This window comes from Psammomys obesus, unplaced genomic scaffold (genome assembly GCF_907164565.1).
Source record: "Psammomys obesus unplaced genomic scaffold, mPsaObe1.curated_primary_1811, whole genome shotgun sequence".
Taxonomy (NCBI): domain Eukaryota; kingdom Metazoa; phylum Chordata; class Mammalia; order Rodentia; family Muridae; genus Psammomys; species Psammomys obesus.
Window position 1 is genome coordinate 14179930 of NW_026596057.1, and position 16885 is coordinate 14196814.

Genomic DNA, 16885 nt, shown 5'->3' on the forward strand with positions numbered 1-16885 from the left:
TAGTGGCTACTGGCTGCATTAATTTATATTCCCACCAAAAACGTGAAATGTTCTTTTCCCACCCACATCACCTCTGACTTTCGTTGTTTGTTTCTTCACAACAGACACTCCATTGAGAGAGAGATGAAATCTGTGGCTCTGTGGTTTTTGATATGTTGAGTCGTCCCCCCCCCCCCCGCAGTGTGTTCCCCATGCTAACATTTGAAAATTCGTATCTCCCTCTTGAGCATGACAGGGGTAGAGAAGCATGGGAGATTCATGCGCTGTTCAACAGTGTGGACCACAGAAGAAACGAGAACTTCCAAGTGAATGTTGGTTGTGAGAATTGGGGCAGTTGCTGTCTGGCAGATAACCTTGTGAAACGGTCCTTTTGTGCCGAGCACCTGCTAGCTGGTGAGGGAGAAGCATTGCTCCTGCCCCTCCCAGGACCCCTCATTCCAGTGGGTGTAACTGTGTGCAAACTATTAGCCAAAATTAATTATAACAGATAAGGGGAACTCATGGGTGTGGACCCTATGAGTGCATTTCTGGGGGGGACAGAAGGGGGCAATGCTTGAACCTTTATGCTTATAGTCTTCTTATCTGTTACCTTCTCTCTCTTTCTCTACCTCTGTGTGTGTGTACATGTGTGTATGAGTGTTTATGTGTGTTGTGTGTATCTCTCTCTCTGTGTATGTGTGTGAATTTGTGTGTGTGTGTAAGAGTATAGGGAAAAAACAGCTAGAGACACCAAAACAATTTGTCCATCCAGCTGTGGAAGCCTGATTATTTTTACAGATTTTGAAATAGTGGTCCAAGATATTATCTTGCTTCAAGCAATCCATTGATGGGATTTTCAGAAAAACAGAGCAGGAAGCCACCGAGGAGAAGGATGGGGCAGTGGTTAGAGTTCAGTTGCAGGCAACAGAACCTACTTTGATTATTGTATCGGACAGGGGTCCATTACCAGGTGCCGAGTGACTTTTAGCTTGGAGGAGGCAGCTCAAAGCTGAGCTTCTAGGGATAATCCCCACCCTCTAGAATATCATTGCCTTTGAAATGGTTGTTCAGGATGCATCCAGCACAGCCCCTCATTGCCTCGACCAAGACCCACACCAGGGTGAGGCAAGTCCGTCCCTCGGCAATCATCCATGTAACTCAGTTCTGAATTCAAGTGCCTCTGATTGGTGGGCTTCGAGCAACTCAAAGCATAAACTGGGAGTCTGGAGTATGGCTCAGTGGTAGACTACCTGCCTAGCATGTGTGAGGCCCTGGGTTCCAGCCCTGGCACTTCAGAACCCACCGATCTGGCAAACCAATGTATAACTTTGCTGTGTGAAGCACCCTCAGGCCTGGACATTGGCTTAACTCCACTCCTGACAGCATTTGCTTTTTAGGCCAGATGGCCTCGGTCCATGCCTAGACACAGTTCATTTTGGGCTGATGTTTTTAGTACAACTTCTTCCCAGTAGTGGAAATGTGTCAGCCCTTGGGGGTTAGGTCCTGTGAGGAGGCATCCATTTCAGGGCCTGGTCTGGCTGTGGAAGGCTCACACTGTCTCTCTCTCTTCTCTCCATAGAGATCCCCCAGTGTGCTGGCTGCAACCAGCACATCCTGGATAAGTTCATCCTGAAGGTCCTGGATAGACACTGGCACAGCTGCTGCCTCAAGTGTGTGGACTGCCAGGTGCAGCTGGCCGACAGGTGCTTCTCCAGGGCCGGGAGCGTCTACTGCAAGGAGGACTTCTTCAAGTGAGTCACAGCCCCTACAGCCTCGCTGGGCTGCCTCTGCCCTCCCTCGGGCAGTAGGGAAACTGCAGGGTCTTCAGCCCCTGAGGAGTTAAATGAATCCTGGTGGTGGCCTTTGTTGGAGTCCCCCTGAGCCCCATTGCTACCTGGGAGCCAGCATCTGGCCTCACTGGGGCTCTTCAGAGTGGGGTTCAACAGAGGGCATGGGCCAGGTTTCACCAGTGTGAGGGACTGAGTTTTCTCTCATAGCAAGTTGGGGCTCAGGGTTTGCCAAATCATTCGGGAGACTCTCAGCAGCCTCTGTTAGCATTCAACAGAGCATTCAAGGCTGTTTCCTTGGCTGCTTTCAGGTCTCAGCGGTCTGGGAAGGTTGCTTCTGAGGGATCCAAGCCAGGCTCCATAGGTTTCAATTGTCCGGAATGGAAACATGATGATGGTTAAAAGCCCAGCCCTGCCTGGGCTTGAAACTACTTATTATTGGCTGTGTGTTCTTTTAGTCAGTTACTTAACTTCGGTGTGCCTCAATTTGCTTAGCTGTAAAATGGGGCTACTAATAGAGCCCTCAGCTCACGTCGTCGGCTTCAAGTAGGGCAATATATGTAAAGTTCTTAGGAGGAAATAGCACCTGAAATTGGCTCTAAAGGCTGTCCTGGACTTTTCATTCTGGGACTGAGTTCATCCGGGAAATCCTGCTGGGGCTCTGGGTCAGGAAGTCTCCCAGAATTTGTTTTCTGCATCATGGGATCCATGACCTGAGGCTGATGCTTTTGTCACCATGGACTATCCAGCCAAAGGAAAACCAGGGGATGACACGTCAGTGATACTGAGCCTGGTACTCACTCATGCTACCCTGGAAAGTTTCCTGAGAGTAAAGCAGGGCTGCCAGGGAGGCTCACCCAAGCCAGAGGTGCCCAGGAACCAGCTGTGGAGGGGCAGGGCACAGCCTTTTGATCACCTGTGTTCTGGACACAAGGAGGGGACACGGTGGGAATTCTGAGGCTTCTCAAGTTCCTCCCATGAGCATCACTGACCATCTTCTTTCCTTTTTTGGGGAGCTGGTGATGGTGGTTGTGGATGCTTCTCTTTCTTCCCATCCTGCTTTGCTTTTTCTCCACCTCTTATTCTCCCGTTTCCACTCCTTCCACCCACATTGTTCCTCTGTGGGTGGCAAAATTTATCTGTCTTGCTGCCTCAATCGTGCCCTGGCCAGGCATCATGGCAGCACTGATGAGGGTGGATTCTGTTGGTATCGTGTGTCTCAGTGCACACGTACATGCGTGCACGTGTGTGTGTGTGTGTGTGTGTGTGTGTGTGTGTGTGTGTGTGTAAGGAAGGAGAGCCAGAGATGGCTGGGGAAGGAGTGGCCTCTTTTGTGACAGGGGCACCGCCCTCCAATTTGTCCTTACATTTTTTTGGAACGCCTCAGAGAGCTCCAGAGGTAATGCAAAGTCCAAATTAATTACTTTCTCAGATACCCAGAGATGGGGGTGGTGTGTGTGTCTTGGGGGGGGGCAGGTACTGAGATGTCTGTGGATCAGATGTCAGAGTCCACAGGGACTTCAGCTGGTCCTTCCTGGCAGGTCAGGGTCGCCAGTGTAGTGGGGGCAGAGGTGGTTAGGGCCATGGACTCAGGGCTTCCCCCTCAGAAGCTCCTCCTGAGCCCCTCCACAGAGCTGCAGGGCCCTGTCTAGTTTCGACCGTGTCTAGCACGTTATGGCTTGGGAAAGCAAGTGGGAAGCAAGGGTCTGTGAGAAGGTAAGAGGGTCCCCCTAGATCCTGGAGGGGCCCAGCGTGAGGGCAGGGGAAGGATCTCTCTAGGCTTTCTTCACCCAGAAGCCCTACCTCCGTGAACTCCCCACACCAAGGCTCTTATTTATTCCCTCCCCTTGCCTTGTAGCAGAAACCCCTGCCTGGTCCTCACTTGCTTGCTAAAGTCCACACGCCTCTCCAGACCAGCTGCCTTGGCTCAGCCCAGGTCCCGATCTCAGTCCATGCTCTCCACGGGGCCTCTTACCCACAGAACTGCCAGGCAGCACTCCTGGAGGCTTCTCACCCAGACTTTCTTTCAGTCCTCAGGCACTGCTTTCTTGTTGCCCCCATCCCCCCTTCCCACCTCAGTGCATATTTCAGGGTGCTTTCTCCTCCAGGAAGGAGGGCAACCCACCCTTTCATGGAAGCTCAGAGATAGTGGGAGCCCTGGGGAGGCTTCGCCCTCTCCCCTCCTCTTCTCTCAGCTGACTCGGCGGGCCTGTTCCTCTTGAGCCTGTCTCATCTTCCTTGCTGGCTGTGGGAACCTGCGCTTTCCTCCACAGTAACACCCAGCCCTTGCCAGGAGACTGTCGCTGGGTTTGAGAAACAAGTACTAAATTCCACAACGGGTTTACAAGGATTGGTGACCAGTGTCTTCTGTGGTTTTGCGTTGTGCCAGGGGAAATGCAGCCGTAATTGTTCCCTTTGTTCTGCAAGACTGCGCAGCGGAGCCGAGGAGCCGGGTCCGGGTTGGCGGGGAGGGAGCTGGCCACAGGTTCAGTGCTGAAACAGGCCTTCAGCTCTTGCCAGGGGTGCTGCGTGCAGGGAACTTCAAGCCAAGGCCATTAACCAGAGGGGAAGATCGGCCCCTTCCGAGTGTCCAGCGAGGAGACTTGATTTATGAGCCTCACCCAGTTCTCTGGGGCTGAGGCTTCTTGGGTGCGAACTGATGCAGTGGGTCCCGTCTTAGGTAAGGATTCGGGGAGAAGAAAGGGGGGAGGGGAGAGAAGCAGGCTGGCCAGTCAGAGCTTTACTTCCCATCCCTTGGTGCTTTAGGATGTGCTGCCTATTTGGGGCTTAGGGACAACCTGCTTCTTATAATGGTTCATTAAATATCACCTGGCACCTGTAACTGCTGGAAGAAACTGTGTGTGTGTGTGTGTGTGTGTGTGTGTGTGTGTGTGTAGCAGGAACACTCCCTGTCATCACACTTGGCTACAGAGAAGTCACACCTTTGGGAACCTGGCAAGAGCAGCGGCAGGGACCCCAGTACTTGCCCGACCTGGAAGACAATGGGCAGAGCCAGAGAGGATTCTTTCTCTGTGCTCTTCAGAGAAACAGAGGGAGAAGACTGGGGTCTTTTCTGGCAGCTGCTGCACAGCCCTGAGGCAGCGACAGGGCTCCTCTGCTCTGCTGACCCGCACTGTAGTTTTAAGGTCCTGAAATAATCTTTTGTGTCCATAACATGGGGCAGGGCAACTGCTTTATTGTTTTGCACAGCCGGTGTGTCAATCTTCGCTTGTGTTTTGTGTGCGGTTTTCAGATCAAGAATGTGTTGTGAAGAGTGGGTGCCCTCGGAAGTGTGCGCTACCTCAGCAGCAAAGAGTGGGAACTGAGAGAGGCCCCCCCCTCCATGAGGGTTTGGCGCTCCTTCCACCAGGGAGCTGTGGTAATACTGGACACAGGCAGCAGGGGGCGATGTTGTGTACCCAAAGGAAGCATTACTTGCTGGGAGAGTGTTCTTTCTGACCTGCTCAATAACACGGGTTGGTTTTTCTCTTGTTGTTTTTGCATTCTGGGTCGTTAGCTTCTCTTCTCCAAAGAAGATAAAATCTCCAAGCCCATGGGGAGAGGTACCGAACTGATACATAGAAATGGGGCTGTGATTTACTGAGCCCAGTTGGGGACTAGGAGAGCTACCCTCCATGCAGAAGGCATCCAAAAGCCTGCTGCACAGCGTGTGTTAGGCTGGTCAGACCATCTGTCGAATGAGTCTTTTTGTAACAGGGTCCGAGGAGAGTAGGGGTTTGGGAGCAGGACTTCTGAGCCCACCATCATCATCAAGGTGACAGGGAACACCCTGAGCTTTCCCTAAGGGAAACACAATGCACCCAGGGTGGGTTCCTGCTTGGGGACCTGGGCTCCTGTGCTGATACCATTAGACAGATTCCTTAGCATCTCCGGGCTTGGCTGCTTTCTTTAGGAAAAGTGAGAATTCTGATGTCACGTTCTTAAGAAGATCCATGGTGCTGAGGATTCTTTTGCAAAATAGAGTTGTAGAAGCAGGTGAATGCAGATGGGGCTTGGTGTCTTGTCTTTCACTTGCTGCTTGTCAGCAAAGAAGCAGGTCCCTCCCCATTCTTCCTCTGCCTCTCAAGAGCGCTCCCAGAACTCTAGAATGGGAAAAAAACGGGTAGGGGTAACCATGTCCACATGACATTAGGGGTCTTAGGACTATCTCTGGGTGCCTGGCCTGGATGTGGAGGGCATGGCTGTTAGAGGCCCCTCCTCCAGGGCTGGGGCTGCTCATGCCTCTCCTGCTCTGCTTCCTTCTACTCTGAGAGCGTCTGCTAGAGATGGCTTGTAGCTGTCTAGAGTGGCTCACGTCCAGTGGCTCATGTCCAGGTAGGGCAGCGTGGCTAGTGAGAAGGTGTTAGCACTGTGTCAGGGGCTAAGTCACAGAGAAACTGGTCCTGTTGATTGGTGTGGTCTGGGAGAGAAACCAAGACACTTGGATGCCAGAGCAGGCATGGCTGTGGGGTGGAGGACAGTGAGGTTTCGACAGCGTTTGGGCAAAGGGAAGGCCTCAAGGTCATTCCAGGGTGTAGGGAATGTCCACTGCCCTGGGCCACCAGGGGTCTGTACCCACACCAGCCTGTCAGGGGCTGTGAGAGAAAGCCTCAGGCTTTCTAGGGTGCTATGGTCCTAAGAGGCTCTTATCTGAAAGGTAGTGCTTTTTTGGGGGGAAGGGGGAAGCATCTCTCTGAGCCCAAGGCCTTCACCCTGCTAGGTAGCTCAGGGTCTCTGTAGTGGTACAGGACACAGCTCCAGAGAGCTGTGAGGGTGAGCATTCTTCCTGCCTCGCCGGCCCCTCCCCCATCCAGTCAATCTCCAGGTGGCTGTCAGCCAAGGGCAGGTAGGAAGCGTCCTTGGGGCTGGGTGATTTATCCCTGCAGTCCAGGACGCTGTGTTGCAGCAGGCTGGCTGTTTGGCTGCCACGGGCTCCTTTTGCTGGCTGTGCACAGGTCTTCTTGCTGGTGTCCTCCCCCTAGTCCCTCAGTGACCAGAGCCTCACCATTCTTTATCTGATTTGAGGGTGGAAGCCCATGGAATATAGCCTCATCTTTAAGAAACAAGGTCGGCCTCTCCTTGGGTGGACCTCATAAAAGGGGGTAGGAGTTGGACCTTAATCCGCCATCGCTGTGAACTTAGGACATCAGGCTTCGTGAGGCCTTGTTTTGCCATCTCTAAAGTGGGAATAAGGATGTCAGCTCTTTCTGAGTCCCTGTTAGGGTTGAGGAAGATGGAGCAAGCGCTAGTTGGTTACCGAGAGCTTTTCTCATCAGGGCAGTGATGGTGTGCCCATGCCGTGGTAGGAAAGGAAGAGAGAGGGCTTGGTCTAGGGTCAGAGGCTGGAGTGCTGAGGCTGTAAAAAGCCTGTGGCCAGACAGGGCTCTGGGCAGAGGTTTGTGGCAGAGGTTTGTAGCCGTGGTAGCTCAGGTCACTGGAACAACTGTGTGATTTTGATGTGGGAGTAGGATGGGAGCCTGTCGCTCCGGGCTGATACCATTCTGGAGCTGGTCAGTGGCTGTGGATGAAGTCTGGGGCCAGGCTTTTTTGCTCAGTCACATTTGTATTTCTGAAAATTATATACCTTCTGGGAGACGGACAGACAGATGGATACACAAACAGACTCAGACACACAGGGTCACAGACACACACAAAGACACAGATGCACACAATACAGACACACACAGAAACACACACACACACACACACACACACACACAGGACTGAGGAACCTGCAGGCAGGTCTCTTTGACATGTGGCTTTCCATAATTTCTGAATAGTTTATAGCCTAATTCCCTTGCTAAACAAATTACACCTTTTAAGGTAACGATCAGATGGTCCAGATAGTGCCTGTGTGCGTGGACATTTGTAAGACTTGAACACACTGGAGGGACCAAGCCACAGTCATTTGTGACAGCCAGTAATCAAGACAGAAGCAATTACTTAGCCCGGCAGCTCTCCCCGGGGACCCGCAGCCATATATCAGGTGGTGATGAGGCCAGGATTATCTGTCTGACCACCCAGAGCCCTTGAGTTCAGCTGTGCCCTGTGCCCACCCTCTGGAGCCCAGCCTCCTGACATCTGTGGAGATCACAGTTCAGGATCTCCTGCCATGGGGGACTCTTTGGAACCAAACAGTTGCAAATCAGCCTCAGGGGCGGCTGGCACTGGGCTGAAGAAACAAGGTCCCCAAGCACAGTGGATCTGGGCGGCAGGGGAGTGGCAGCTGTGGGCAGCCTTAAGGCCAGTCGCAGCACAGACAAGTGTTTTTACTCTCTCTCTCACCCTCATCCCTGTCCGTCTGGGTGGCAAGTCACAGCGGTCCACCTCCAAGCCTCCTTGTCATTCCTGCCACCCTGGCCCATAGGTCCCCGAAACACAAGTCTGCACTTCAGGTGCTTTCAGGTGACCACCTTCCCTCTGGCATCTTCCTCAACCCATCCCTCCTGCTGGGTCCCTCTCTGATCAGCTAACTCCGACCACCTCCTGAAACTTCCAAACTGGGCATTCTTTCTCCCACAGTCTGGTGCCCGTTCATCTCCCGCTCAGTCTCTAGCCAAGGTCACACCTGGGTTATCAGACTCAGCATCTGACTTGTGACTCTGTTCCCTGGAGAATTTTCCGTGTCCCTAGAATCCTGCTTTGAGAGGGAGAAGCAAAGGAGGGTTGGACTCTGTTCCAGTGTTAGCAGTGAGCAGAGGGAGAGAGAGAGAGAGAGAGACAGAGGAAGGAAGGAAGGAAGGAAGGAAGGAAGGAAGGAGGAAGGAAGGAAGGAAGGAAGGGAAGAAAGAAAGAAGGAAGGAAGGAAGGAAGGAAGGAAGGAAGGAAGGAAGGAAGGAAAGAAAGAAGGAAAGAAAGAAGCCAGAACACAACCCTGAGAGACTGGGTCCCACTCTGCCTCCAAGTGCAGTGTGCGCTGGACTCAAGAGCTCACCAATCTGTAGCTGCAGGAAGCAGGATGAGAGTGTAAGACTGCTTGTGCCCAGATAAAGGGGGCCTGAGGAAGATGAGTGGGGATGAAGGGTGATTGTGGACCAAACAGCCAACTATTCGAAGTCTCTTGCCGTTGATGAAATGGGAATAATAACTACCTACAAGGGCTGTTGACCGCTTTAAGGAGGTTATTCAAATGAAGTATTTTGGTGCATATTACATGCTTGGTGCATCACAGGACTGTGGGTGTAGTGGGGGTGCAGGGCAGCACCCCACAGGCCAGACCCTGGCTCTGACAACACTGGTGTGACCTTGGCTAGACATTCAGAAGGAGATGAAGAGGAGCCAAAGTGTGGGATCAGGACTGCTGAGCTTGGAAGTTTGACGAGGCAATTGGAGTGAGGTGGCCAGAGAAGGGCTTGGCAGGAAGGGATATGCAGGCTGGAGGAGGTGCAAGGGAAAGGGGAGGGCCTTCTGGAGGTTTAGGGGTGCAGGTCTCCCGTGCCCCGCCCCGTTACAACTCTAGCGGGGTGGGGGGGGGGGAAGAGCAGACATGCAGCCTCTGTATTCCTTAACATTCTCATCGCTGTGGTGAAATCCCGGGTAAAAGCAACCTGAGGAAGAGAGATTTCTTTTGGCTCCCGGTTTAAGAGTCCATCATGGCAGGACAGTCCTGGTGGCAGGCGCACGAGGCCACAGGTTTACACTGTGTCCAGGTGTCAGGAAGCAGGGAGGTGTGAAGGCTGGTGCTCAACTCACCTTCTCCATTTTATTCAGCCCAGAACTCCTGCTGATGGAAGGGCGTGGCCTTCAGCACGAGGCCTCCCTGCTCAATCAAACCTTTCTTAAAACACCCTCCTAGGGATGCCCAGAAGTCTACTTTCAGGATTCTAAATCCGATCAAGTTGACAATGGAGGTTAATTATCAGGCATTCCAAACTCCTCACTGGCTGGGCTGAGTGATCTTGGACAAATCACGACCTGGGCTCCAGTTTTTGTGCATATTAAGTGAGGGGGTTAGATTAGATTATATTCTTCTCAAGTAACACTCGTCTCAGAATGACGATGTTGCATGTTCTTTATAAAATTTTAAATATTATATCAATAGCCCAAATAATTGTAGCACTTGCCTTTAATCCCAGCACTTGGGAGGCAGAGGCAGGTGGATCTCTGTGAGTTCAAAGCCAGCCTGGTCTACATATTGAGTTCCAGGCTAGCCAGGGCTACATAGTGAGACCCTGTCCCAGAAAGACTTAACAACAACAACAACCGAAATACAAGGCAGGTCACGGGTTGAGGAGATGGCTCGGTAGGTAAAGAACATGGTATGCAAGCATGGGGACCTGAGTTCCAATCCCCAGGACCCCTGTGAAGACAGATGCAGCAGCGCGTATCGGTAACCCGGTGCTTCTGTGGTAAGATGGGAGGTTGGCCATCGCTGGCCAGCTAGCCACCAAAATAGAGTCCCCACCTCACACAAGGTGGAGGGCAAGGACTGACATTCAAGACTGCCCTCTGACCTCCACACACGGGCTTCTGCACCTGCATGACCTGAGCCCCTGTCACAGACATGCACACACATAAAGAGACTGCACATACGTTATACATACACATTAAAAAATGAGATCACCGAGGGGCAACTCCGGCACCGTGGGAACATGACTGTGGGCCCGCCTGCTGTTAGCAGGGGCCGTGCTCCCGTCCCAGCGGCTGGCATGGGCTCCGGATGCAGCCCTCTCTTGTGTGTGGAGCAGGCTGGCCATACCCGGGCAGAGCTTTTTGCGCCCATGACGTGGCCGTGGCCCTAGAGTGGGCGGTGATATATGCTGGAAATATTGGTACATACAGTAACAGTAAATATCAGCAACCCGCCTGTCAAGGGTGGTGATAGATAAAAGAGATACATGTAGGGACGTGTCAGCCGGCAACAAAATATACAGCCAGCAGTAAATCACCGCCAAGCAATTAAAGCATAAAATCAAGTTAGGCAGTATTTTGTTTCCTTGGGAGGGCGCGTCGTGGCAGCTCCCGCATGCGGGTGGTTGAACTGGGGCCTGGCTTGGTGCCCGCCGCCTACCTCCCAGGGGCCAAGCGTGGGGTAGGAGCCCCGAGGAAGGGCTCTAGAACCCAGGCCCCTCACCATGGCCCTCAGCTCTGAGGAGGGCACCTCTCCTCTGTAATAGGCCCTTGCGGGATGCTCTGGGAGTGAGCTGATTATATGTTCTTGGAACCCAGCACCTGCTCTGGGAAAGGGACACATCTCTAGGGATAGGATAGGGTGACCTCTGGAGTTAGCAGTCCGAAGCCGCACATGACCAAGTACAGGCTTGATTGCCTGGCAAGGCACTGACTGGCTGGGTTCAAGAGAGGCCTGGCCCAGGGGCACTGGAGTCATCAATTCTAGAGCTCTTCTGAGGAGCTGGCTAGAGGACGTGGAGAGTTGTGTAGAAGCTGAGGTGGGGCACGGGGTTTGCTCTAAGGGGAAATAGAGAAATGAGCTGTACATGAGCAATGTGGGGCCCAAGTATCAGAAATTGCGCCATATGTCCTGTGTGCTGATGGGAAGGACCAAGGAAGCAGGTAGGATGATATGGAAGGCAGAGGGCACAGCTCTTGGGGACTCTAATCAGGCTGTGTGGAAGGGAAGAGTGGGCTGTGAACAGTAGTAGCTCAGGCCAGCTGTAGGAAGCCAGGGCCGGAAGTGTCCTGCTGCCTTGGGTGGGAGAGTGGTTTGGGTTAACACATGGTGGATCTTTGTCTAGGGGCTACTCTTTGGAAAGTCAGGAACCGAGCCTATGTTGATTTCTGGAGTCCTCTTGGGGGGGGTGTATTATTATTTAGAGGAAGTCTAAGCAAGGAGGTGGTATGCTTTTCTGTTCAGACACCTGTGCTTGCAGGGGGGGGGGGGGGGGGGACGGGGTGGTGAAGGTAGAGAGGACCGAGGACAGCCAGGGGGTGTGAGGGAAGGATTAGTCAGATGGACGTGGAATCTTTGTTGGGCAGAGAGGATACTGAGGCCACAGGGCTGGGATGTGAGAGGCAGAGGCAGGGAGAGTGAAGCAGAGAGCCCTGGTGGACTGGGGGTGGGGGCAGGAGGGGGCTGTCCTCCCACGGCGGGATGACTGGGGACAAGGTCCTGCTGAGGGAGGGTAAAGGCTATGACCTTCAGGAAGAGATCAAGTACCAAAACGGGCAGGACAGGAGTGAGGTGTAATGAAGTCACTAGAGGCTGCCATCACCACGGGGTGCAGGGGTGGGCGTGAGGTGACAGTGAGCGCCCTTGTGAGGAACGGTGGCTCCTGTAGGCACAGGATCTGCGTGTAGGGTACACCGCAGGAGCTGGGAGAATGGAGGCTCTTACTGGTGTCTCAGTGGCCAGAGAACAATTGTGTGACTCTCATCACAGGACAGCACCTAAAACCACCCAAGTGTGGGACGTCTGAAGGGTAGGACTTTTGAGGCCCTGGTTCTAGCAGTCCTGTGCCTGCAGGGCCTTCCCACTGTTGTCTGTCCACGAGATCCAGACACTGGGAATGTATTTTTGCACCGGTAGGTGTCCCAGGGCAGACTTGTCGAGATCAGAGGGCTGGACAGAGACAGGCCAGGCACTAGAGCAGATGGGCGGGACAAGGACAGAAGGCCGGGGCCCTTCCTGGGGTCAGAGGCAGCCTTGAGGAAAGATGGCTCTGTCTTTGGAGCTTCCTTAGCCCCTAGCTGTGTGACGGGTGAGGGCTACCACAACGACCCTTGCCTTATGGGACTGGGATGCATTAGCAGCTCAGGACATGAGGAACATGAGGTATTCAAGCTTGATTTTAGTCAGGGGCGCTGTGTTTAGCTTCCTGCTGCTGTGATGAATCCCAGAGAGAAGCAATTCGAGAGAGGAAAGATTTGCATGGGCTCCTCGTGTCAGGGGTTCCCGTCTCTTTATGGTGGAGAAGGCATGGAGGAGCTGCTTGCCTTGTATTGATCAGGGAGTGGGGGAGAGATGGAGCAATCATCCTCATGCTGTCCTTCCTCTTTTTATTCCATCCAGGACCTATGGGGGGTCCCACATTAGAACCTCTGCCAGGGCGGACCTTCCCCCATCTAGTTAGTCTCTGGAAACACCCTCACAGACACAGTCAGATCGGGCTGGAATAATCTCCCAGGTATCAGTCAATCAATCAAGTAGACAAGCAAGATTAACCCGTCCTGGGCAACACATCTGTGTCTGTTGCCTTTGATGCCGGCTGTGAGCAACCTGCGTTGCTTTAGAAGTGTTGGGTTCAAATCTTCATTCTGTCCTTTGCTGTCGGTGTGAGCCGGAGCAGCACGTCACCTCTCTCTGTCTCAGTTTCTCATCTATCACAAGACAGTACAGTGCCCACTTTTCAGCCGGGACACTCCGGAGACATCTGTGAGAGGAGCTGATGACAATGACGGTGGATGAAGTTTCATGTTTTAGTAAACTTCCACACGGGACACCGTGTCGTGTCCTCAGTGGAAAAGCTTTTTGATGGGCGCTGTTCTGCTCTCCCCTTCTACTCAGGTACACCTTTTGGGAGTTCATTCCTCACTCACTCACTCACTCACTCACTCACTCACTCACTCACTCACTCACTCACTCTGCAGGTCTTGTCTCTTCCCTGTTACATGCCGGGTGAGGATAAGAGGAGGGGCTGGGGGGAGGTGAGTCAGTCCTTCCTCGCATCCATTTACCTCTTTGTGACACTGTTTAAGCCCAGTGTCTTGGGAGAGTTAGGCAAGCCACAGCCCCCAACCCCTTCCATGCATTTCTGTGCTCATCTTGGGTGAGCTCTAGCTGCTGTCCCATGAGGCCTCATCAGGCACAGCCTGCAGGAATGGCCTTCTAGAGAGCGAGGCCACACCACGCAGTGTTGGCGGAGTGGGCAGTGCCTACACTCAGTAGATACTTGTCAACAGCACTGAGGTGGGTGCCGCCTAGGAAATCCCCGGAAGCCATGTTACCTAGCTGGTGCCCACCTCCACCCTCACCCCAGAGGCCTTCACACCTGGTCAGACTATTGTTGAGACCACTGGCTGTCTGGGTAGCGGCCACACTCAGAGTTTTAGCTTGCTTTGGGCCCAGGAATTTTTGACACGGCAGCGTGTTGCATCACTGCTGGTCACGTGACAGTTGTGTTGCCTGCCACAGCCCCTTCATCTGTGACCATGCCTGGTCTGATATTGGACACTGGAGACCACTGTCTTCGCCACCTACAGCCTGCCCCACCCCACTAATTGAGGACCCCTGGCTGTGACAGGAATGTTCCCTGGAGCTGGAGCAGGCCAGGGGAGCTCCAGGGCCAAGGTAGTGCACAAAGGGGCCCTAGGCAAGGATCCTGTTGGCCATGGTTCAGGAGAAGAAGGTAGCGAGGGGCAGCTTCTACTCCCCACTGGTATAAATCCCACAATCAGAAAAGCCGCCTCAGTGGCTGAAAAATGCTGGTGGGCAAGTCCATTTATTTTTCATTTTCCTTGTGCTCTTGCACCGTCGAGCATGAATCACTGTCGGGATGAGATTAAATTTATCCCCCCCCCCCATCATCTTTCCCGTCTCCGTGGCTCTGGTGTCACTTGGGTTTTCTGGCTACTGAAAGCCCATCGGCTTTCTGGAGGCCGGGAGAAGCGGCTTTTGTGTGGGACAGGCTGCTGCAGCGTCAGGCTCTGCTCCGGTGTCTCCTCAGCTTTCTCCTCCTGGGTAGGATTGGCATTAGGGAGATCTTCCTGGAGATGCTGCCCCAGCGTCTTCAGCAGCAGGCGTGGACGAACCCTCCCTTCCGGAGCCTCCCGGAAGGGTTTGTAGTGAGCACAGGTGAGGTGTTGTTCATTGGTGAGGTGTGGATGGGGGTGGCTGGGGAAAGTGAAGAACTGTCGAGGACACTTTGGAGTGCTGGGGATACAGGATACAGGTTCTGTCTGTTGCCCTGTCCCACTCCCATGCACACAGAGACACACAGGCACATGCACGCAGAGGACAGAGCTGTCCTGCCTTTCTGTTTAAACCAGGAGCAGCTGCAGCTTCCCTGCCTGTGGAGGAAGCCTGCGCATCACCCATGCTCTGGGCAGTTGGGGCGGGTGCAGACCTGGCGCTACGCTGTCCACACTCACGTTACGCCTTCTGGGACCATCCTCTAATTACGTTATTCAGCAAATAGAAACTGCTCTTCCAGGTTCTACAGCCCTATGAAGAATCTGACAAAAGCCCAGGTCCCTTTGAGGCAGGATTTTAACCAATTTGGGGAGCCTCGTAGGGCCCCAGACTCCTGCTCTGAGAGGCAAGCTTTCTCTGGAGGGACATCTCAGTCTCTCAGACCCAATCCTTTTCTCGAGTAGCCTCAGGAGAGCAGCCTCCCTACCACACCACGGCTGCTGGGGAACTACCCCTGATGTGGAGATCCCAGCTTGTCTCCAGGATGCCATGTCCCCAGAGGGGGTGGGGTGGAAGCTACAGCCATTTGGACAGGCCTGTTGCAGGCCCGTGCAGCCCCCTCAGCAGGTATCACTGCTGCATAAGAGACCCATCATTCTGCATTAATCTGGGATTCATCATGATAGCCATGACCATAATTAATTTATTTGGTATTAATGTGGATGAAATATGTACTGTCCTTTCAGGGGAAATCAGGCTGCCTATAAGCATTAGTTAAAAGGACCATTAAAATCAAACCTTCCCCAGATCCATTAGGCAAAGTCTCTCATCCTGAAGAAGATAAAGTTCTGCTGTGTGAAGTGTCATGAATAATTAGGTTGATTGCTGTTTTAAACTCTGCCCCAGCTTCGCAGCCCCTCCTGCCTCCCTCCCACTTCCCTTCCAGACCCGGGAAAGAATTACCTGTGGCCAACCACCCCCTAGGCTGCCTTGACTCTAGTATTTCTCTCTGGCTTCCGTGGTCACTGCTAGGACTCTGTGTGTGTGTCCATGTCTCGGGCAGGTAGATGGGCTTCAGGGATTCCATTGGACGATGCTGCCAATGTATCAATTTCTTCTCCCTTGCTAGCCCTGGTAAAGGGTGGCAGCAGCGGTGTCCTCCTGCCTTCCTGCCAGTCCAGAAAGGGGTAGAGCAGGCTTTGGAAGGAGGCTCTTCCTAAGTGAGGTCTGCAGCTTCCTTACTGGAGAATAGTAAGGGTTTGACAGCACGGCTTCCTGGTCCTGCCTGAGACCATGACATCCCAGGGATGTGTGGGAAGGGTTGGGCTTTTCTGTGTGCTCAGAACTGTGTGCGTGCATGCGTGCGTGCCTGCGTGTGTGTACAGGAGAGCCCCACTCTTCGGACAGTGTTTTCCCCCGTGTGCCCGCGGACACAGCCACGCGCTGCCCCCCAGCTACTCACACGGGGCTCCCCCATGGGAAACCTTGCTGAAGGCTGTGTGTGCTAGACTGAGTGGTCCGCAGTGCCCATGGGCCCTTCCTGGGCTGGTCTTTTAGGGAGCATCACAAAGATGAGGAGAGCGGCAGGTGGAAGGGTAACCTCCTGCTCCCTACCGCTGCCTCCGTGCAGTGGGGGGGGGTCCCCTTGGGTCCCTGGCCCGTCAGCCCTGGGAAGGGAAGTGAGGACCCTGATCCGACCCCTTCGTTTGCTGTGTTAGCACCCGGGACACAAAGCAAGGGCGCTAGTAGGAGGTCCTGTGAGCTTTGGCGGTCTGTGGGCCCTGGAGTGGTGGGGCAGGAGAGGGCCGATAAATGGTTGAGGCCCCAACCCCGACCCCCTGGGTTTCACTTCCTCTGCTGCTGCCCTGACAGGCGCTTTGGCACAAAATGCACAGCCTGCCAGCAGGGGATCCCCCCGACCCAGGTGGTCCGCAAGGCCCAGGACTTCGTCTACCACCTGCACTGTTTTGCCTGCATCATCTGCAGCCGGCAGCTGGCCACGGGCGATGAGTTCTACCTGATGGAGGACGGGCGGCTAGTGTGCAAGGAGGACTACGAGACCGCCAAGCAGAACGGTAAGCAGCTTCACAGGCTGAGGTGCCCATCTCTCTGGGTCCCCCCTGAGTGCCCAGCGCTCAAGGCCCGGCCTCGTCTGAGGATTGTAGCCAGAGTTCCACAGTGAGAGTCAGCTCTGAGCACCCCGACCCCTCAGATCTTGCTGGCTTGGTGGAGCACTGACAAAGCTGTGGTTATTGGCCCTTGTGAGGTAGTGAACTCGGCACTCTCCTTGCCTGGCTTGCCTGGAGCATGC

The 16885-nt window shown here is 53.8% G+C and overlaps 1 protein-coding gene across 1 annotated transcript in view; it reads left to right on the forward strand.

Moving 5' to 3' along the window:
• Lhx4 (LIM homeobox 4) overlaps positions 1-16885 on the forward strand; it is a 38414-nt gene that overhangs the window by 14224 nt on the left and 7305 nt on the right. The window contains exons 2-3 of the mRNA XM_055624656.1: positions 1559-1730; positions 16447-16649. Of these exons, the coding sequence (XP_055480631.1) occupies positions 1559-1730; positions 16447-16649 (375 nt within the window). The remainder of the gene's footprint in view (positions 1-1558; positions 1731-16446; positions 16650-16885) is intronic.